General features: G+C 31.8%; 3 protein-coding genes across 3 annotated transcripts in view; 2 read left to right on the top strand and 1 right to left on the bottom strand.

Moving 5' to 3' along the window:
- The first annotated feature begins 553 nt into the window (after window positions 1-553).
- Window positions 554-9,269, top strand: hint3 (histidine triad nucleotide binding protein 3). Its single transcript, XM_056475392.1, has 5 exons — window positions 554-691; window positions 3,517-3,634; window positions 3,829-3,898; window positions 3,989-4,115; window positions 8,181-9,269. Exons 1-5 carry the CDS (start codon window positions 563-565, stop codon window positions 8,217-8,219), a joined length of 483 nt encoding a protein of 160 aa, XP_056331367.1. The 5' UTR covers window positions 554-562; the 3' UTR covers window positions 8,220-9,269.
- A 6,346-nt stretch (window positions 9,270-15,615) lies between these two features.
- On the bottom strand, window positions 15,616-16,135 carry si:dkey-29b11.3 (actin-binding Rho-activating protein-like). The gene has a single exon (XM_056474743.1). The coding sequence runs from the start codon at window positions 16,133-16,135 to the stop codon at window positions 15,662-15,664; it is 474 nt and encodes a 157-aa protein (XP_056330718.1). The 3' UTR covers window positions 15,616-15,661.
- Window positions 16,136-18,474: 2,339 nt separating this feature from the next.
- Window positions 18,475-23,503, top strand: part of trmt11 (tRNA methyltransferase 11 homolog) — a 29,464-nt gene continuing 24,435 nt past the window's right edge. Inside the window, exons 1-7 of the mRNA XM_056476140.1 lie at window positions 18,475-18,558; window positions 18,746-18,811; window positions 18,923-18,996; window positions 21,294-21,375; window positions 21,449-21,541; window positions 21,782-21,916; window positions 22,467-22,623. Coding sequence (XP_056332115.1) covers window positions 18,481-18,558; window positions 18,746-18,811; window positions 18,923-18,996; window positions 21,294-21,375; window positions 21,449-21,541; window positions 21,782-21,916; window positions 22,467-22,623 — 685 coding nt within the window. The 5' untranslated portion in view covers window positions 18,475-18,480. The remainder of the gene's footprint in view (window positions 18,559-18,745; window positions 18,812-18,922; window positions 18,997-21,293; window positions 21,376-21,448; window positions 21,542-21,781; window positions 21,917-22,466; window positions 22,624-23,503) is intronic.

Here is a 23,503-nt window from a genome sequence, read left to right as displayed (position 1 = left end):
GAGCTTGTATGGGATGAGAATTAACCCAAAGCCCTGGGACTGGCTGACTGAAATTAATAGTCTGTGTGTATGTACCCCATTGTTTGTTTTAGACAATATTCTCTAAACTGCTTTGAAACACTATTTAGTATAAAATGTTTGGTTAATAATAATAATAATAATAATAATAATAATAATAATTATTATTATTATTATCTTATTGGTTATAGCTGCATGTAATAATGTTAAACTAGGCCTAATTATAAAAGGATAAAATCTTTTATCTGATACTAAATTTGTTCCTTGGCTATACAGTATTCATTAATTAATTAAGAGTACAGTGATCAGTAATTAATTTCATCACTGCTCAAAACTATTATTTCGTTTAACTATTTCGTTTACTTGTTATTTTTAGATATGTACACATTGAAATGTGCAGCAGTTTTTATTTTAAAGAGGGGTTTTAGTTTTATATTTAAGGATTTGTGCCTTCGAATCTTTAGACACAAAGGACTTGTATGTTGAAAAGTCGTGAAGCTTTTGTTCGTGATGATGTAATTAGTGCTGACGTCACGTTTTGAAGATGGCAGACGCCGCAAACACACCGACACCTGAGAGCTGTACAGCGAGTCATACTGATGAAGAATATGACAAAAAATGTATTTTCTGTAAAATATTAAAGGGGGAGATGGGAACTGAGCTTCTACACAGCGTAAGTGTGCTGTCAGTTTCTTTTTTATTAACTTAGATGCGTGAAAATGTGCCAGGGACGATACGAGAATTAGGCAAAAGATCAAGTGTGTAACGAAACCATTATTTGAGGGGTGGAAAACAACACATATATTTGTTTATATCTTATACTATGTTCTTTTATTTTTATTTATATTATTAATATTTTATTAGGATTATTGTAGTTTACGAATAACGTATTATGCAGTGTTAAAGACGAAAAATGACTTCTAATTCAATGTATATATTTAAGTTTTGCTCTGTTTTGACCAATTTGTGAGTTGCTAAGCAGTACATATTCTATTAAAAGTAATGTTTTTCTATTTCTTTTTATAATTAGTATTCTTATTATTATCTTCATCCCTTATTTGTATTTAAATTTGCTCCACAAAAGAAACAATACCTCCTGTTTATTAGATTATATAAAAGTTATCTAATAATAATGCAATATGAAGCTATCTAAAAATGTATAAATAAAGCGCACTATAAATCTAAGATAATAAAAAGTATTATTTTTTTAATGGCCTGTTAATGTAACAGTTGTTATTATTTTACTATGTGCTTTTGTATACTGTTTTACAATTAACTTAGAACTGGGATGATGTTGCACGATACAAAAAATTAGGCTAAAGAAGACAGCACATTACATGTCTAACAAAACCAGTATTTGAGGGTTGAAAAACAATACACCATTTTGTTTATATCCTTACAGTATGTCCTTGTATTTTTAATCACAAAATTTCATAAAGGTTATTGTATTTTAAGAGTAATGCAGTATTAAAGATGAATAGATTAGGTAAAATAGATTACGTTATCTAATTGTTTCTATTTATCATTGTCGTTGTTTTGCCTAGTTTGTGCCAACTGCTAAACAGTTTATATTCTATTAAACAGAAATGTATTTGTTTTTTAATTTACTTTACAATAGAAAGAGTAACTCATATTTATTAGATGATATGAAAGTTATAAAATAATAATGCATTATGAAACTAGAATGTATAAATGAAGCACACTTTAAATCTAAGAAAAATGCATTAAAATAAAAAGAATACACTTTTTTAATGCCATATTAATGTTACAGTTGTTATTATTTTATGTGTTTTTGTATACTGTTTTACACTTGACTTAGATGTTGACAGGAATTAGGCTAACGATCACACAGCACATTACATGTCTAACAAAACCAGTATTTTAGGGATGGAAAACATTACACCATCTTGTTTATATCATAACAGTATGTCCTTGTTTTTTTTTTTTTTTGTTAATAAATGGAGTATAAAATACTATTAAATATTATTTAATAATGGAATATTGAAGATGATGCTAAACAATTTATATTATCTTAAACAGAAATGTATTTCCATGTCTTCTTATAGTTATTCTTATATTCATCACCTATTTGTATTTCAATTTGTTTAACAAAAGGGACAATAAGTCATGTTTATTAGATTATATAAAAGTTCTTAAATGATCATACAATGTGAAACTGACTAAAATGGATAAATGGAGCACACTTTAAATCTAGGAAAAATGCATTAAAATAAAAAGTATTCAACTTTTTATGACTAGTTAATATTACAGTTATTTTGTTTTTTACTTTCTATTTTTGTATGCTTGGAATGCCCTGTTTTTAATGTTATCAGACAACGACTTTTATCTGGAGAGACTGAAATGTTTTAAAATGTTAATTTTACAATTTCAATCAAAAGTAAACCTTTAACTGTTTTAGGTCTTATATATTATTATTATTGTTCATGTATTTTATTTTTTATTTTTTAATTACTTTATTTTTATTGAGAACTTTTTAAAATTTTACAACAGAACATTTTACATTCAAAAATATACAGTATTCCACATCAAATAATAAACAAATACAAAAATAGTAATAATAAATACATAAAAGACACAACATTGAAGGGTTTACATTGTTCCAGATTCAATGCATTCAACATTTGTCAACATTGCAGTAATCAATCCATTTCTTCCAATGTTTTCGAAATAAGTCCTTTTTAAGTCTTAAAATAATTGTCAATTCTTCCATAATGCTTATTTCCTTCCCAATTTCTATCCAATCACCAATAAGAGGGGGTGTCATGCTTGTAACTGTATCTGGTTATACTCTTCTTGCTTGACACACTTAATATATTTACAGGGTAAACATCCTCCTCCACTACCACCTCTTCATAGTTTCCTAGATAATTTGTAATAAAGTTTTTGCTATATTGTATCCTAAGATCTTTTCCATTACCGACAAAACCTTGTTCCAGAAAGGTAATGTTTTTGCACGAGTCCAGAAGTCCCTTTGTTTTATATTCCCTTTCAAAGTAATTGCATATTTGCAGATAGCAGTAAAAGTCTATTGTCCAAATTATTATCAATTTTTAACTCTGAAAAACATTTAAATTGTCCTTGAGCCACAAATAAGTCACGTTTTAGGAGCGTTTAAAACATCGTCCCCCGGTTTCACAAACAAGGTTTAAGGCTAGTCAAGATTAAATTGCATGTTTGAGCTGTCTCAACTCAAAATAACCTGCAGTGAGATGTCTTAAAATACATCAGTGTCATTTTTTTCTCCAGGTGCACACCAGTAATATATTTTTCTAAGGCCATTTTTATAAATTTGGATTATTCAGCCTAACTAAGGCCTAGTCCTGGCTTAATCTAAGCCTGGTTTGTGAAACTGGGCCTATATGTTGCAAAAGTGCTGTTAAAACAACTATTAAAAAGTCAAACCACTAATAGAAACAGAAAAATAGTAATTAACTGAAATATTTGATATAAAATTTCCTTTTTTTTTTCTTCCTCCAGGATGAGACCGTGTCCTGTTTCCGAGATATACACCCTGGAGCTCCTCATCACTATCTGGTTGTGCCAAGTAAACATGTTGGCAATTGTAAATCTCTCAACAAAGAGCACGTACCGTTAGGTAAACACACTGTGAGTGATTATAGACTGCTGTAAATGTTTAGATGTTTCGGACAGTAGCTACTCTGGAGCCTTACCACAGTAACAATCTGAAGTAATGAGTGAGTTTTAACATGTACAAGCCATCACAATTGCCAGCTTAAGTATGCACAACATCTTAGATATAAATAACACCAATATGTTTGTGGTTTTCAGTGGAGAAGATGCTGGAAACAGGGAAAAACATACTTGAGAAGAACAATGTGACTGATTTAAGTGATGTTAGGTAATGGAACACATCTGGTACTTGCACTACAATCAAGTTCATATTTATAGCTTGTGAATTGTTTATTTACGTGTCTGTTGTAATTTCTAGGTTTGGCTTCCATTGGCCTCCATTCTGCTCCGTCACACATCTACATCTTCATGTTCTGGCGCCCGTCAGTCAGATGGGCTTCATGTCACGTTTGATCTACAGGTTAAACTCGTATTGGTTTGTTACGGTAAGCAATTAAATAAAAATATTCAACAATATAACCCACCATACTCTTTAAAAGCACAAAGAATTTACATCCACTAAAACTAATAATTAGTCTAGGCCCACATGGAATCTGTGCCCGCAGAAATATGCAGATTTCCACAAATTTCACATTCACATACACATAAATAAATGTATTTACTTATGTAAATGTGTGTAAATATATTAATTATATTATATTATATAAATATTGTTATTTATATATATATATATATATATATATATATATATATATATATATATATATATATATATATATATATATATATATAATAAAACAAATATAGTAAAACAAATAAGACTTTCTCCAGAAGAAAAACTATTATCAAATATACTATGAAAATTTCCTTGCTCTGTTATACATCATTTGGGAATATGTATGTATGGAGGACCAGGAGTGTCGGTTAGAAATAAAATGAAGAATCAAATTATCAATTTAATAATTGAAGCATAAAAATGTATATAAATAAATCACAATTTTAATAAAGTTGATTGGTTGCTCCCACGTGTGTGCTGTCCAAAGCCATTTTTTAACTAAATTTATTTTTCAACTCGAGAAATGCATGTTGCAAAAGGAAAAGAACTGCAAGTGTCAAAGCGCAAGTGGCTAAGAGAGAGAAAAGCATTTGTCAAATGCCTTTTTAAAAAGCTATTTAAATGCATTTTAAATGATTTATTAATACTTTTTTATTGTTTAATTAATCAGTGTTTTAAAACATGAATTAAACATATTATAAAATGTTTTATTTATTTATACTTTTAAAAGTTATTTTTAAATGCATAGTTTATTGCTTAATTAAATGACATTTAAAATCACAATTTAAATAAGCACATTTAAATATGTCCATTTATTTGTCCATTAATTGTGCACCAATAAATGGTCATTTATTTACACACATTTGTATGATTCAATTATTAAATTGATAATTTGGTTCTTTGTTTTATTTCAAACCGGCAATCCTTGTCCTCCATATATATAAATGTTGTAAAATAATAATGTTTTTAGTGGCTGTATTATACGAGAGAGCTACTGTAATTTTGTTTACCAAACAAGTACTTTAATAATGGATTTTTAATTATAAACATTTATTTAATTATTTATTATTAATATATTTTTTTAATTGTGTGTTTTTTTAAGTATCTGTGTGTATATATAAGTACCTGGTGAAGACACTGGCCTTTACAGACTGTTGTGCATACATTTAGTTTATTATAGCTTTAAAAACTTTATTGAAAAAAAACTGCATGTATACAACTAGAGTTTGCTTGTTTCGAAAAACAAAACTAAAATTGATGTTTAGTGTTTCAGCTCCTACACTTTTAAAATCATTCAACATAAATCCACAGATTTAATTTATTTAATTTTTATTTTTTACTAAATTCTGCACACAAATAGCTAAAAATTCTGTTTGCCTAATAATTACTTTCCCTCGGAGCAGGTTATTGATGCATTAACAAACAAAATGTTTTTTTGGAGCATAGCAAAACGTGTCCATTTATTACGCCTGTTGAATGAGACCTTTTGTCTTGTAATTGGAACAAGCAAATCGTATTAGATTAGAATGGACAAGCTACTGTGGAAGAGGAATGAAAACCTTTTTTGTTTTTGAGAGCACAGGCAGATTACTGATGCTCCTGGAGTGGAAAAATCTTGCAGTCTTAGAAATTACAACAATATACAGCTTTTTTGTTTTTATTTTATATCATTTTTGATTTCTAATTGTTTTGAAGTATGCAAATACAATTGAAAACATATTTATTAGCCCTTCTGTGAAATTCTGTATTTCCCAAGTAATGTTTAAAAGAGCAATGACATTTTCACAGTATTTCCTAAAATATTTTTTTCTTCTGAAGTCAGTCAAATCCATTTTAGTTTGTCTGGAATAAAAGCAGTTTTAAATGTTTTTAAGAACTATTTTTAAGGTCAATATTATTGCCATCCCTCATTTTATTTTGATTGGCTACAGAACAAACCACTGACTTGCCTAGTTAACAACCTAATTAACCAAGTTAATTCTTTCAATTACACTATAGTAACTAGAAAAACACAAACGAATTGAGTTATTATAAATTACTAGTTATTAAAACTTGTATTAAAATGTGTTGTAAAAATCTCTCTGTGACAGTAGAGCTAAAAATGTTGTATTTAGCTGTTTGTTGAACGACTGTCAGGGTTCCCACGGGTCATGGAATTTATGGAGTATCATGAAATTTTAAGAGGTCTATTCCAGACATTGAAAAGTCAGTAAATTTTATATACAGTGGGGGAAATGTGTATTGAACACGTCATAGTTTTTCTAAGAAAACATTTTTCTAAAGGTGCTGTTGACTGGAAATTCACTGGATGTTGGTAACAACCAAAGAAATCCATATGTGCAAAGAAAACAAAACGAATTAGTTTACAAATTAAGTTATGCATAGTAAAGTGAAATGACACAGGAAAAAAGTATTGAACACATGATGAAAGGGAGATGTAGAAAAGCAGTGAAAGTCCAGACAGCAGTTGAAATCTCTCAGTAGGTATTCAGCAACCCTCTGCCCTTCGTCATTGTAAATGAATATTAGCTGTTTCAGTCCAACATCTAAATTAGCAGGATTATGAAGATGAAATCAGAGTGGACATTATTGCAAAACACAGCCAAGAAAACTCTTAATTGTTTTTAGAGACAGAAAATCAAGCTGTAGAATGGCCAATCAGTTCATCAGACTTTTTTCAAGATCTGAGGTAAATTATACATTGCTGTTCTCATAGTGGCAAAGTCATGCAAAATGATATTCAAGCTAAAGCCTGTTTAATCTCAATTATCATAGATAGGTCCATAGGTAGTACATGCAGAAATCCCATCATTGAGTCTATTTAATAACTGTGTAAATGTTTGTCAATTTATATTTATTAAATGTTTTAATTAATTTCAGAAATATTATTGACTAAAATGAAAATTTATTTACAGTAGAGTTTGTAAGTAATATTTTCTGTCTATTAGTAGATATATTATATGAGACTTGCTTTGTTTAACAAATAAGTGAATCTAATTGGATGTAGATTGTAAACAATAAATAAAAGCTAAAAAGATATTATTTTTTATTTAATATAATAAGTTTTTAGTTACGGTACTTCCAAAACCATTCCTCATAAATGCGTCTATTTATTTATGTATTTTTTTTTTCCAACAAAATTCTGCACAGAAATAGCAAAAAATGTCCGCAGATTCTGTCTGTCACTATAGATCATGGAAAATCAGCTTTTTAGTCAGTAAAAAGTCAGGGAATTTGATATTTGGCTTAGTGTGGGAATCCTGACCTGTGTCTGTGCACACTTAAAGACTACTTTGGTCTTAAAATGTCTGAAATCTCAAAAACAAAATTTTAAGTCATATCATTTTAAACAGTCGGGCCAACACCCATCCAATCACCTCAATAGAATTTTTAACAAAAGCACAAGTTTTAGCTCTATTTACCAATATGATATTTAATTACCTTCCTTACATTAACATTTGTTTAATAGCTCTCCATATGTTTATTGAAAGCTGGTGAGCACAATGGCCTTTACAGACTGTTGTGCATACCTTTAGTTTATTATAGCTTCCAAAACTTGTCAATTTAAAAAGAAAAGTTATGTTGAAAACAGTGTATGTATACAGCTAGAGCTTGCTTGTTTTGACACATTATTTAAAATATATTTAAGAAATCATTAAAATTGCTTCTTTTTTTTCCTTTGATGAGGCAAGTAAAACTGGACCAGAAAAAAATCCTTAGTGTTTAGCCCTGTGTAAGTCTGAAATTTCATTCATAATGGTCTTCAAAATGTCTTAAATTTTACTTTTGCATTTATGCTAATGTACATTTAACAAACTAAGTATATTTGGGCTCCAGAGTAATTTGCTCAATCATTTTCTTTTCTGTCGGTTACAAAAATCGTACACGTATAGTCTTAGATAGCAGAAATTGCACAGTACGTGGACTCTAGAGTGTAAATAGAAAAAAGTGAAGTATACTATTGTCTAATCTCTTGTCTGTCTTCATTTTTCAGGCAGACCAGTTACTCCAAAGACTGAACTCTATGAGCTAAATGTAACTCAAACTCACTATGCACTAATGTAGTGTATAGAAATTCCAAATACACTAAAGATTGAGATGCCCAGAGCCATGTTACTAATAACAACCGTCCAATCTGTTTGTGATGACAAAAGGTCACAGTTGAGTGCCTCTGGGTTATAATACTCATTAATGCTGCGTTCATTGTTAGTTATATCATCGGCCAGACGGGCTAATCAAATTTGCAGCTACTTTTGAATTGCTTATGAACAAAAAAGGCATGCTGAATAGTAATGACACTGATAATTTTGACAGAATCATTAATCTTTTATGGTGAACAGTTGGGCTTCAGTTTTACTAAGATGATATTTAAGGATGCGTAGCAGCGAGAAAGACTTTTTAAATATGAATGAGGTAAAAATGGTAATTAATCTCAATAATTGGCTTTGGCCTTTCACCTCACATCAATAGGCCAAATTCATTGTTCAGTGATTCAGTGTTTTTGTTACTCTAATATACAATCCACTTTGTTTGCCTTTATTTAAAGACTAATGAAATGTTAAGCTCTGTTTAGATCTCAATGTACTGTATTGGCTTAAAGGGTTAGTTCACTCAAAGATTTTAACTGTCATCATTTACTCACCCTTTACTTGTCACACACCTGTTTAGGTTTGTTTTTTTTCTGCTGAACACAAAAGAAGATGTTTTAAAGAATGCTGAAAACCTGTAGCCATTGACTTCTATAGTAATGTTTTTCCTGCTGTCAAAAGCTATATTTCCATCCACCTATTTTTACGTGCATTTTGGATGGAAATGCCAAGATGCGCATAAATTTTGAAAATGTGCATTAAAAACATGAGCATAATTGAGTAGGATAAATGTTTTATGGAAACACTTTTACCGAACAAATTCCAGTATGCGCACTTAAAAAGGTCATGTGATTTTGTTATAAGACATCATGTGATGATAAAAATGTGTGTGAATGGACAAACCAGCAGGCTGAGCACATTGTAAAACATCTGACATTTTGTTTTGGTCATTCTAAAATGCCTAAACTATTTCGGTATTAGTGTTATTAAGCTATTATTTAAGAGGTGCAAGTCATTTATTAAATAAAGAAAAGATTCACGCAGCTTCCCCTACTGGATCAAATTCTGTTTTTAATCTTGATATTTGGGGCCAGTTAATCAGGAAGTGACGATTTGGTTCTTTTTGACTCATTGGATGGAAACGCTGCATTATTTGCACGTGTTTTATGTGACATTGCTGTTTTGCACATAAAGTTAATTCGCATCTTTGGATGGAAACATAGATAATGGTTACAGCTTTTACAAATTCTTCAAATATCTTCTTTTGTGTTCAAAAGATGAAAAAGACTTGTGAATGTTGAGGGTGAGTAAATTGTGTGTACATTATTATGTGTTAGAACTAACCCTTTAAAGTCTGGATGCCTCAGATGTATTAAATTATTGAAAATGTAAGGTTTTAATTGCACTATATGACATGCACAACATGTAAACAAAATAAATAATAACCTGCAGGTGTGCTGTCCTCTTTTTTTTTAATGGTTTTTGTGCATCAAAACTGACACCTGTTTATTACTATACCTAAAAATGCCTTAACAATGTGGATCAGAATGATTATGGAGAAATAAACTCACCGACCACTTTATTAGGTACACCTGTCCAACTGCTTGTTAGTGCAAATTTCTAATCAGCCAAACACAAGGCAGCAACTCAATGCATTTAGTTGTGTTGACGTGGTCAAGACAATCTGCTGTAGTTCAAACCGAGTATTAGAATGAGGAAGAAATGTTATTTAAGTTACTTTGAATGTGTCATGGTTGTTGGTGCCAGACAGGCTGGTCTGAGTATTTCAGAAGCTGCTGATATACTGGGATGTTCACGCACAACCATCTCTAGGGTTTACAGAGAAGGGTCCAAAAAAGAAGAAATATCCAGTGGGCGATTGTTCTGTGGGTGCAAATGCCTTATGTCAGAGGAGAATGGCCAGACTGTTTCCAGCTGTTAGAAAGGCAACAGAAACTCAAATAACCACTGAGGTATGCAGAAGAGCATCTCTGAATGCATAACATATCGAACCTTGAAACAGATGGGCTACAGCAGCAGAAGACCACACCGGGTGCAACTCCTGCCAGCTAAGAACAGGAAACTCAGGCTACAATTTGCACAGGCTCAACAAAATTGCACAATAGAAGAATGGAAAAGCGTTGCCTGGTCTGATGAGTCTCTGTTTCTGCTGCAACATTCGGATGGTAAGTTCAGAATATGGCGTCAACAACATGGAAGCATGGATCCATCCTGCCTTGTATCAACGATTCAGGCTGGTGGTGGTGGTCTGATGTGTGGGGGATATTTTCTTGGCACACTTTGGGCTTATTAGTACCAATTGAGCATTGTGTCAATGCCACAGCCTACATGAGTATTGTTGCTGACTTTTTTATTGTCTCCTACAGGTTTATGCACGTTGAGAGTGAATTGTATCACAGTTCAATGTGCACACTTATTCAGAAATAAGTCATTTGAAACGGTATAAATCTCTGAAAATATTCATATTGATTGGTCTGTTTTCCTTTTAGCAACATTGGCTAACTGTGTGGTTGACCAATAAAAGACAAGAGTCATATTTGACTGTTTCCCTACTCTTTTTAAACAGAAACATCACTGTCTAAATGAGAATATAACATTTGAAAAAGTTAAAATCTCATTAGTAACGTTTTCTTTGGCCAACAAAACTAACTCCAAACACACATTCAAGTAAAATGGATTTCTATAAAGCATCTTCGATAAGAAAGGCCAATTCCTTCCAAGGATGATAAAAATATTAATAAGGGTAAAAATATTTTAATATAAATCTCTAAACGTGTTATGATTATCAAGAAAAGTACATTCTTAATATAGAGGTATAGAAGAGTCCACTGCTGAGAAAAAACAACATTGCTGGAAACTCTTTCAAAAAGTTTTAATAAAACTAAAAGCTGATCAGAATATAAACGTTTAAAGCAGCAGATGACAAAAAAACTGCAGCACATGAATATAAGAAACAATGCTATCGTCTATCAGATGCTAATGTAGCTCTCATTCTTGCTATGAATGGGTCTTAAAGGGATAATTCACCCAAAAAGAAATTCAGTCAGCATTTACTCATGTTTGTGATGCTGTATTGCTATTTATTTATATATAAAAAACTAAACAAAAAAAACCCCCTGAAATTTAATGCATTATTCAACAAAAAATCCTGACCTTGACCATTGGTTTCTGTGCACAGCTGCATGTTTATGACCTTCGGTATAGACATTTTCACACCACTTATTCCTGGGTTTTAAACAATGCTTTTAACCTTGGGTCAAGGAACTTTTCATAATGTTTAATTTAAAAGTGGAGTTATACAACTTTGCCCTGGAGGAGAGATAGCACCAATTTTGCTTTGTTAACCCCACTCTGTGGTGCCAAATGTGTGCAATGTGAAATAATGTGTTGTTACAATGTTATGGCTAGATAATTATGACACAAAAACAGCATGTGTCGTATAAATACACATGAATCAGATTAAAGAAAGGACCCTTTATATTATCACATTTATAATGCTTGTCTATTCAGGAAAAAAAATGCTAATGTTGGGTTAATAAATATGCAGTAGAAAAGTTTATTAATTATTATTAATACCCTTATTAATACCCAGCTTTTTTTATATTAATGTTGCAAAATAACAAAAATCTTTGCCTGGGGTTTAGAACTATTAACTATGTTAAGTGTGAAAATCACTTGATATAGTGGCACTTCATTGCTATTGTCAAACCTACAAAAGTTATACGAAATATAAATGAATAGAAAGGAGACATGAAATACAAAGTCCCATCCAGCATCTATGCAATTTGTTAATAAAAATACATAAATTGGAACTGAGGAGAATTATGTATGGATTGCATTTTGTGCTGTGTCTTTATTAATCTTGATTTTTCATGTGTGCCCTGTGTCTAGATATTTTAAAGTGAACTGCTGCATTAATAGCCTTATGAACACAAAGTCATGCACAGATATCAACAGTTAAGGTCAGGAATTTTGACTAATAGTTCAGCTAAAAATGAAAATCACTCCATAATTTACTCTCCCTCAAGCTATACTTGGTGTATATGAATTTCTTCTGTCAGAAAAACACAGTCGGAGTAGTTTTAAAATTTATCCTCAGTTCCATGCTGTATAAGTGTTGGAAAGTGGCCCATTTTTTGATGCTTTGGGGGGAAAAAAAAACATTAATCCATCATAAAACTAACCCATACAAAGCCAGGAGGGTAACGCATGTCTTATAAAGTGGACGGATGTGTTTTTGTTATTAATAAATAAAATAAATTATGTCAATTTTAACATCTATGTAACAAAATTGTTTTGTATGGTTTTGTTTCTATCGCCTATACATAATACATTTATATTATACACACACATATAGCCTATTATGCCAAAACAGACTTTTATTTTCGATGTGATTAATCACGATTAATCTTTGCCCAGCACTATGATTATTTTAAACTATTAACTTAAATCACTGACTTCTGGTGGCTGCTCAATGCGCAGTCTCAACATTTTGGCTGACCTCTTGATGTGATGCATTCGTACAGAAGCCCCAGTAAGAGTAGATGAACAAGGATAACTAAATGCCAGTTACTAATCGAAAGAGAAAATGAGAAAAATATGAGTAAAAATGTACAGTAAGAGAAAAAGAGTTTATTTTTTGCACAGCAGGAGTAAATCATCATTAATGCTTCATATAGTGTGTCAGCCAAGAGGTTGTCAATAATGGGCATTGTCAATGATCTAAGTTCACAACTTAAAAATGAGAAATATTTTTGTTACAAAAACACATTGATCTGCTTCATAACATGTTAACCCTCTGGCGGTCTATGGGTTTGTTTTTGAAAGCTTCAAAAAAGGGCCACTACCCAACACCATTTTGCAGCATGTAAGAGAAGATAAATTTTAAAAGTACAATCCAAGTTTTTACTTTGAACTACTATTTAAAATGAGCTGAAACAACACAATTCTTAAGTTTTTTTTGGGACAACTTAATTGTTTTATGTTCAATCAACTTAAAATTGTATAAACCATTAAGCTAAATTGAACAATTTGGTTTGAGACAATATGAAGAGATTGTGTGGAACCCAGCATTTACAGTGTACTCCGACTGTGTTTGTCTGACAGAAGAAAGTCATAAACACTGAGGACGGCTTGAGGGTAAAGAAATTATGGGGTTATTTAAATGTTTTGTAAAACTATTCCTTTAAATTTAGAGTTGTTGTTCACCAAGCCTCATCATAAAAACCTCAAAAAAAAAAAAAAACGTAATAAACTGGACATATTGCACAGGACCATTCTGTAACACATTAATTTGGCCCTTTTTTAAATCTATATTCATTCATTCATTCATTATCTATTCGGCTTAGTCCCTTTATTAATCTGGGGTCGCCACAGTGGAATGAATCGCCAACTTATCCAGCATATGTTTTATGCAGCGGATGCCCTTCCAGCTGCAACCCATCACTGGGAAACATCCATACACACTCATATACACACACACTACGGACAATTTAGCCTACCCACTTCACCTATAACTCATGTCTTCAGAGTTGTGGGGGAAACCGGAGCATCCGGAGGAAACCCACGCGATCACAGGAAGAACATGCAAACTCCACACAGAAATGCTAACTGGCCCAGCCGAGGCTCGAACCAGTGACCTTCTTGCTGTGAGGCGACAGCACTGCCTACTGCGCCACCGCATTGCCCTAAAGCTAGATGCTGATTGCAAAAAAAGTATTTTAAAAATGCATAAAGAAATCTAAGTGAAGTTTATTTATAAACTAATTTCGAGAGGATCACGTGCTTATGATGGAACACAGCTGGTCATACATTAGCCAATTCATGATTCAACAATCAGACGATTCACTATAAATACCGTAAGGTCCATATCACAGCCATCTTCATTTTGAAGAATCCCCCTTCCACCTCTACTCCTCCTCCTTTCCTAGATGGGTGGCATGGTGGCCCAGTGGTTAGCACTGTTGCCTCACAGCAACAAACCAGCCGTATAGTTCTCCCTATGCTCACGTGGGTTTCCCCCGTTTTCCTCCCACCGTCCAAAAACATGCAACTTAAGTGAATTGACCAATTCAGATCTGCATCAAAGACGTGCTCCTACTAAGTAGTTATCTCTTAAGAGCAATCACTATCTGTTCATTAGCTACTACAGTGGGGGAGTTTCAAGATCTACCTGAGCTCAAACTCCCCTCTTGCCCTGCAACGGGTAGGAGCCCCGGGTTCTAGGATGTTATGAGCTCCAGGCTCTCTCTCAGAACAGCATGCCAAACACGCTTTATAATCTATCATCAGCTAAGTGTGAACTCTTGAAACAGCATTTATTTTTGTTAAACTAGTCCTATTGTGGTGCAAAAACAGCATTTTAAAACAATGCTACATTGTAAAAAAAAATCAGTAAATTAGCAGTTTTCCATATTTTGTGATTCATCATGTTTTTATTTCCCCCTTTATTTATGCTTTTGAATTGCATTATGAGACCTTGATCTCTCTTACAACAACTTTTAACTTTGAAAAGTGACTTTTATTAACAATTTATTAGTTTAAAGTTATACTGTCTGGGGTGGCGTAGTACAGTATATTACGATATAATAAATTAAGTCTGCCTCGACCCAGCCTCCACTCTCAGTGGTGTATTGATGCTCATTTGCCAAAAGGACTGAACTATGAGAAGTCAACAGTTTGTTGTCTCTGCATTGTTTGAGATGACTACATCTTGAGCAAATAGTAACAATTGTAGAATGGGAACAGAGAACCATCTCAAACAAGGGGTGATATAACTGCATTAACATACAGAGATAGAGAGAACAGCTGTGTCAACAGCCAAGGAGCAACTTCATTAACATCTAAAGGCAAGTCTAAAGCCAACATCTAAAACAGTGAGTTTAGGAATGTTCAGGGTTCATTCTGATGAAACCAGGGTACTGCCGTGTAGTTTGAGACTGCTATGCTCAATAAACATCTTCAATGAGATCTTTTACGTCCTCATTTTTTTCTTACAATGGTACAAATATCTTGTAACAAACTGCCAGTACATTTTCTGTTATTCTACAGATTTATTTCTCTATATGTTGTTTATTATATAATATATTATTTTAAACTTCTAAAATGCCAATAAAAGTCACTTAGCTAAACTGCAGAGTTGAATTTTCAACATCAAAAGTGGACAGAGCAGAGATCAACATCACATATTGCAATTCACAACCATAAATGAGCAGAAAACACTTGCGAAAATATGGAAACTGTTCATTAACAAATATTGTTTACAGTGTAAGGTGATTAAATAATGCCTTCATTTTCTTTTCATGTGTGAACTCTCCTTTTAATAGTGACTTTGAAGCAAGCACATGGTGTCCATCTCCGCTGTAAATCACTGTATCAGTGTGATGATCACTCCATCATCTCTGCCCTGCCACAGCATTTCTCCGTCAAAGTGTACCAGGCCTTGTTTGCGTGCACGCAGCAGAACTCCCACTAGTTTATTAGAGATGTTGACATATCTCTCGAAGAGAGTCCCGAACCGCACAGCCGTCCTGCCATCGTCTCCGCTCTGCCCAATCTCCCTAATGACCTGGCAGAGCTCAGTGACCTCTCTGTTCATGAGGAAATGGGCATCTTTCCCTCTCTGCTCGGTTTTGGAGCCCTCTAAAGGCCTGCCGTATCCCTCCTGTCCTCGTTGGATCTGTGGAGGAGTCACCATGCCGTTGCTAAAGGGATTTTTTTTCTGATTCTCGCAGTGCTCATTGGACCATTTCTGCCAGTTCTGTGTCAGACCTTTGACAGATACGGAGCAGGTCTCGTCAATGTTTTCCTGGCACGGCGCAGGTGCTTCATCCGCCTCCATGGTAACCTTTGCCTCAGAGGATGGGTCTAGGTTTCAGCATGCTTCACTGTTGGCACAACATGGGCTGCGAGTCAGAAGATTGCATGTCGAGCAGGTTTTAAATAACTTAAAGCCTCACAAAGTCTACAAGAAAGAGTGACCCAATGTAATCAATACTAGTCTGTCTTGCTAAATTATGTCATATAGATATAGGGTGTGTGTGTGTGTGTGTGTGTGTGTAGAGAGAGAGAGAGGTACTGACATTTAAATTGGGAATGGAACCACACAAGTTTACATTAAATAACAACCGAACAAATAAATTCAAATATCGCATGGCAAATAACTAAAATGTTTTCTGAAGCACCAAAATTCTCTGTGTGTGTGTGTGTATATATATATATATATATATATATATATATATATATATACACTACCGGTCAAAAGTTTGGGGTCAGACTTAACTGCTTTCTTATTAAATGTAGTTTCAAATGAAATGATAACACCAGTCATTATTGCTTTTATTATGATTACCATTATTATTAAAAATAATAATAATAATAATGTATATTAGAGTGATTTCTGAAGGATCATGTGACTCTGAAAACTGGAGTAATGAAGCTGAAAATTCATCTTTAAAATCACTGGAATCAATTATTAAATTAAATGATAAGCTACTGTTGTACCGTTATTTTATATTGCAATAACATTTGACAATTTGTACTGTATTTTTGATTAAATAAATGCAGCCTTGGTGAGCAGGACAAGCTTGTATATATATAGGACAAGCATATATATATATATATATATATATATATATATATATATATATATATATATATATATATATATATATATATATATATAATATTTTATAATAATATTATATTATATATAGTAATATTATAATAATAATACCAGAAATATTGAAAAAATATTTATGTAATAAAAATAACCTAAATTGTAATATAAAAAATAAAAGCTAAATATAAATATTAAAATAAAAAAAATGTTTAGCTAATCATAAATGAAAAGAAATATTAAGCATGTAAATAATAAAAACTAGGTTAGGGGAAATTAATGGAAAAATGTATTTGTAAATACTGTATTTATCGTTTCAGAGTGTTTTAGTCATTTGACCTGTTAAATGGCTTGCTATATGATAAATATCAGGGAATATTTATTGCCATTTAACCATTTGACAGACACTTTCATCCAAAGAAAAAACTTACAAATGAGGACAATAGAATTAATCGAAGCTATAAAAGAACATATATAAATTACATAAATTCAAATTTTATATAATAATAAATTCCCAGTTAGTCGATTATATATAATTTTATACATTCAAATGCTCCTTTTTCTGTTAAATTCAATATATGTTATTGCTGTGTTCGTTACACCTAAAAATAAATACACTTTTTAAAGAATTGAAACAATCACATATTCATATTGATTTTATATAGCATGTATTAGTATACTGAAACTGCACATACCACAACTGCATTTTCTTTTCATTTTGGCTCCTTTTAATCATATTTGCTTAAATGTGAATTACAGTTCTTCAACTTGTATAGAAAACTTTATTTATATTAATAACTATTTATATATTTATAAGAATTTACTATCAGAACGAATCGTCAATCGACCCTGTGTTTACAGGGTCGATAAAATACAGCACAATAAAATACCTACATTATAGACCTTTCAACAATACGGCGTCGAATTTGATACAGAAATGCATATTAAATTTATTATAGACACTTTAAGACCGCTCATTTACGTATTCAGCTTTACAAAGATGTATTTGACATGGAGATGCATACGCTACAACGTATTTTAAAGCACCTACTATAATAAAACCTTACCGCCCTTGTTTGGCTTCATAAAGATGCTCGTCAAGCTGTAACGGCGATGAAAGTGGATACATTACAAGTTGTGCAGAGGATACTTTTCTGACCTCCGGTGAGAGTGATTGACGGATGAACTAACCAATGAGAGCACGAGATTCGTTTCACCGTTCGAGATGATGAGCCAAAGACAGGCGCAGATTTTAGTCCCTTAAGAAGTTAATGAGCGGATAAACGAGATTAAAAGAGACCAAGTGACACCTAATATTTTTCAATATCAATAAATGCTGTGTATTTATTATAAAAAGTAATCATTAGTTATTAATGAGCAACTATTCTGACCACATTTATTTCATCTTACTCATGGTGACTTGATGAAAAACATGCACTGATAGTTGCAAACATTTAATCGGTTTAGGAGATTGTCGTTTAGAGGATTTGGGTACGGGGACGCCAAATAGGAACTGTTGTTACACGCACAATAAACTTGTCGGATGATGTTGAATGTTGCACACCAACATGGCGCTTCACTGTGGTCGGGCGTGTAGGCAATATTTACTTCATCTGGCGCACGATAACGTCGATTTTAGATTAGCGGTAAAAACTTTAAACCTTTCATTAGACTCAAACTTTAAAGTAAAAATTCGTATTTAATGATTCGAGCTGTCAGTACGGAGTTTTTGACTGTACGGCTGAATGTTGTTGATTTGCTTAGCTGAAGTATTTTATGTTTATTAGTGCACATTAATAAACAGCTGTCTGAATTATTAAATTGTTGTTACAGGAAATAAAAGCATTGCTCTCTCTAAGGGACCGGCCATTTGAGACACCAGAAACATTCAATGAAAAGGTAGTGTCGAAATTGTTTGTTTTGTTTTTTTTTCCATTTGACGTACAGTAAGGAATTGTTATGAATTATTTAACTTCTTACAGTTTTGACTTTTTTTTCCTTCTTCATAAGTCTCCCTTCTGGCATCTAAATGGCTTGTCAGAAGACGACATTCGGAGTGTCATGTCCAGAACGGTTTGTGGAAAGTAGGTTGTAATATTTTATCACATATTTTAATTGAGGTAAAGTAAGTTTTATATTCGCACATTTGGGCTTTCTCCTTAATAATATCACACACACACACACACACACATACATATACATATACATATACATATATATATATATATATATATATATATATATATATATATATATATATATATACATATATATATATTTCACAATTCTAAACAGGGAAATCAAAGTAGCAGCCAATGACTATCAAGTATATTTTTCAGTCAATTAAATAGTGCTAATGTTGTTTTGAAGTCATACTTGCATGCGATTTCTGACCGAATTTTCAAAATAGTGTCACAGGTTGTCACTTAAAAAACAATAACAAACGATTGTGTGAATATAAAGCCAACTTCAACTCAATCATATTTTATTATGTACAATATTGGAAATGGCGTCAAATATTCACATTTTTCAATTACATCATAAATTACTTTGCATATTCTGATTCCATGGCCCTTAACCAATCAAGAAATGCATATATTTGAATATACTCAATGATTGGCCAAAATCTGTATAATTTGTCAATTAATTTCTTAAATGTTGTATGTGTTATAAAACAAGTTGGTAAAAGCCAACAACACTGTTGGTAAAGGTAAATTTGGTTTTATATATGCACATTCTAATTTTCTTTTTAATAACATCATTTCTGAAAGTATTCTTTGCAAATTCTGAATAGGAAAATCATATTAGCAGCCAATCACTGTACATTATTGTTTACATTAAATCAAATAGTGCTGATGTTCTTTTGAAGTCATACTCGCATGCGATTTCAGACCGAATATTTAAAGTATATTTGGTACACAATAAGGGTACATTTACAATGAGCTAATGTGTGAATATAAAACCAAATTTACCTCATTGTTTGTCATCATTAGTAACCTGTCATATATACAAAAGTTCCATGTAATGCATGTTATGTAATAATATTACTTTTCTAAGTAGTTTTTAAAAATAAGTACTAATATTTGAGTTTTAAAAAAAATGTAATGCAAGTTACTTTTTAGGTTAATTAATTAACTTTGAATTTAAATTTAAGTAGTCACAAAGAATTACGCAGTCATTGAGTGAATGTATTAATTGTTTTGAACACATTGAAGAAAAGGAAAAGGGGGTTGTCTCAATGAACAGCGATTTTTACTTATGGCAAATAGTACAATTGGCAAACACATTGCTTTAAACGTTCACTAATCTGTATATAGGGCATGTATCGCTCTGGGGTCAGGAAGTTCTCAGATAACATTGTCCTAAAATAAATATTTTTGATGTGTTTTTTTTAAGGTAAATGTAGGTGTAGGTTATACAGTGTGTTGTTAATTACAGAACTCCTCTATTAAAAAAAGAAGAAGAAAAAAAAACTTATGGAAGAGATCAAGCCTCAGCCAGGTCAGAAAAAGTAATGCAAAAATTACTCAAAAGTAATGTAACGCATTACTTATCATTAAAAGTAACAAAGTAACTTGATATTGTAATGCATTACTTAAAAAAAAGTAACTTTCCCCAAACACTGGACCAAAATTAAATGTATTAATTAACATGAAGAGTATTAATCTTAGTTACATTCATTTTAACATTTGCAAATCAAATGTTTGTTTCAAATGTAGTAGTATTTTTTATTGAACAGAGCTAACATGAAATGCAATAAATAGCCATGCCTATTAACTAACATTAATAAACTCTGTCATGATTTTTTTTTCATTTGAAGTTAGTTATTATTTTTTCACCTTATTGTAAATTGCTTCCATTTACAATAATAATAATTTTTTAACATTTCTTACTGTAACTGCAGAAGTCAACATGATCTCACAATTGTTACTTATCTATAAATAATTAAATATAAATGACAAAAAATTTTTTTTTACAATTATATTAGCTTATGCAATTATTTTTAAGTGTTTACTAATGCATTGCAGAAGTAGGATATAGCATGCATTATAAGTAAACAGCTGTAGTATATTAATACTTAAATTAACTATAGACCATTTTGCGTGATGTAAATGATTAAACAGTGGTCCTAACATATTTCCTGTTGTACATATTTAATTTCCTTAGCTTCTGAGAATCCCAAAAGATCTACATATTGATAAATAATGTTATGGTCGCTGTTATAATGCTAAGTTATGATTGAATTGCCTCTTGTTATAATTATGCAATAGTTTGACAACAAACAGGAAATGTTCATGAGCCAGTGACATCACTACATTGAAATGGTCCATAACAGTTAATGAAGAGTTTGATTTATGTGTTGCTTAATATTCATTTCAAGGTCTGCTTTTGAACTTTGGGGTCATGGGAAGACGACAGATGAGCTTCGGAGGTCGTTATTGGAGTATCCATCAGAAAACATGGTTTGTTTAAGTTCTTCTCTTACAAAGTACAAATTGTATCTATCAATGAGCTGTCTTTTGTAACTCTTCACAGGCTCCATATCTGCAACAAAACTCAACCTATAAGATCAATGTCTACACTTTTAACAAAACATTAGAATTTAAGGACAGAATCAAAAAAATTGATGTAAGTATTTTTTTCTGTATTCTTTATATTTCACATTTATACATTTTTTGTGGTGTGCAATCAATAATTAATAATTTACAGTTTGAAATATTTAAATTTACACGCTACAAACTTTATTATGATGCTCCAATTTAGACACTCTGTTAGACAACTATAAGAAACTTTGCAAGTAGATAAAGTGTTATCTAAAATGTATTTTCTATTCATCTATTTATATATCAATCTATCTATTAATCTCAGGCTCTAGACTTCCTACCATTTGAAGGCACGGTCAACCTCAAGGATCCAGAACATATTTTCTGCTTGCTTGAGGATTATGGAACTGATCCTAATGATATTCCAGAGGAGCCTGTCTATGTGTACTTTGGGAGATGGGTGTGTAGCTCTTTCTATTTATTAATGGTTCCAATTTTTTATTTCTGTCTGTGCAATTATATTTCTATCTATTAGATTTGTATAATGATGTAAAATGCTTTATGTATTACTAGGCTTGGGCCGGTAAAAATTTCTGACGTTATGATAACCTTGGATACAAATATCACAGTATTGTGAATACTGCTCTAAAATTCATTCTTTTAAATATCTGGGTTAAAAAAACTGCTTTTTCCCCTTTGAACTCAATATATTTAATTTTAAGAAACATTTATAATATTTTGGAATAGTAAACATGTCAGGCTAAACAATTCTAATAAATCATTGACTTCTGCTCTCTTTATTAGTTTCAAAAACAGATTTCTTAACAAGTCATTAAAAAATCCCCTACATAAACCTTAGGAACAGTATAACAGAACATTTTAAAACCTTGACTTTTCTAAACCACGGTAAACCTTGAAACTGATTATTGTCCCATGCCTGTTTAATACTGAACGGTAGGTAATTTTCTTCATCTCTTAGATGTTAAAGTGCTGTTTTTTTATTATCTCAGATCGCAGACGGTCAGAGAGAGTTAATTCGCTCTTACAGTGTGAAGAAGAGACATTTCATTGGGAACACTAGTATGGACGCTGGCCTTTCTTTCATTATGGCTAATCATGCCAAAGTTAAAGCTAATGACTTGGTTTATGATCCTTTTGTTGGAACAGGTGAGTACATTTTTATTCATGTTAAAAATGCAGCCTTTTTTGTCTCTCAATGTAATTTTAGAGTATAATATCTGATTAAGTAAGCCATTTTACTATATAATAATCTATGTATGTAATATATAGATCTATATACACTCACCGGCCACTTTATAAGGTACACCTTACTAGTACTGGGTTAGACCCTTTATTGCCATCCAAACTGCCTTAATCCTTTGTGGCATAGATTCAACAAGGTACTAAAAATATTCTTCAGGGATTTTGGTCCATATTGACATTATAGCATAACCCAGTTGCTGCAGATTTGTGGGCTGCACATCCATGATACGAATCTCCCGTTCCACCACATCACAAAGGTGCTCTTTTGGATTGAGGTCTGGTAACTGTGGAGGCCATTTGAGTACAGTGAACTCATTATCATGTTCAAGAAACCTGCATATTATATTATAACATCTATTCTATTTTCTGAAGCCATTATTACAGTTTTCAATGTCAGATGATCCTTAAAAACCATTCTAATATACTGATTTTGTGCAAATTAAATGATGAAAATGGTTTAATATTGTGTTGGAAGATTTTCAGGACTTTTTTGATGACTACTTAAAATGTCTTTCATTATCAGTTTTGATTAATTGAATGAATCCTTGCACTAAAAAAAAACAACATGCATCTAAGAGTCTGTAGAAAATAAACTATATTACTGTTGAACAATAATTGTATTATTTTAGTTAATTCTCTAACCCCTGGCTACAGACATGGCTAAGACTAGTTCAAGACCAAAATGTAAGTCTTAGCTGTTTCAGCTGAAAGAAACTTCCACTGACTAAACTTAAAATATAAAAGTGCCTTTGTTTTTTAGTTTTTTTTCTAAAGAGGTGTAGTA

The sequence above is a fragment of the Danio aesculapii genome, chromosome 16 (assembly GCF_903798145.1).
Source record: "Danio aesculapii chromosome 16, fDanAes4.1, whole genome shotgun sequence".
In the NCBI taxonomy this organism is placed as follows: domain Eukaryota; kingdom Metazoa; phylum Chordata; class Actinopteri; order Cypriniformes; family Danionidae; genus Danio; species Danio aesculapii.
Note: the sequence above shows the minus strand (reverse complement) of the source record. Positions and strands in the feature narration are given on the sequence as shown.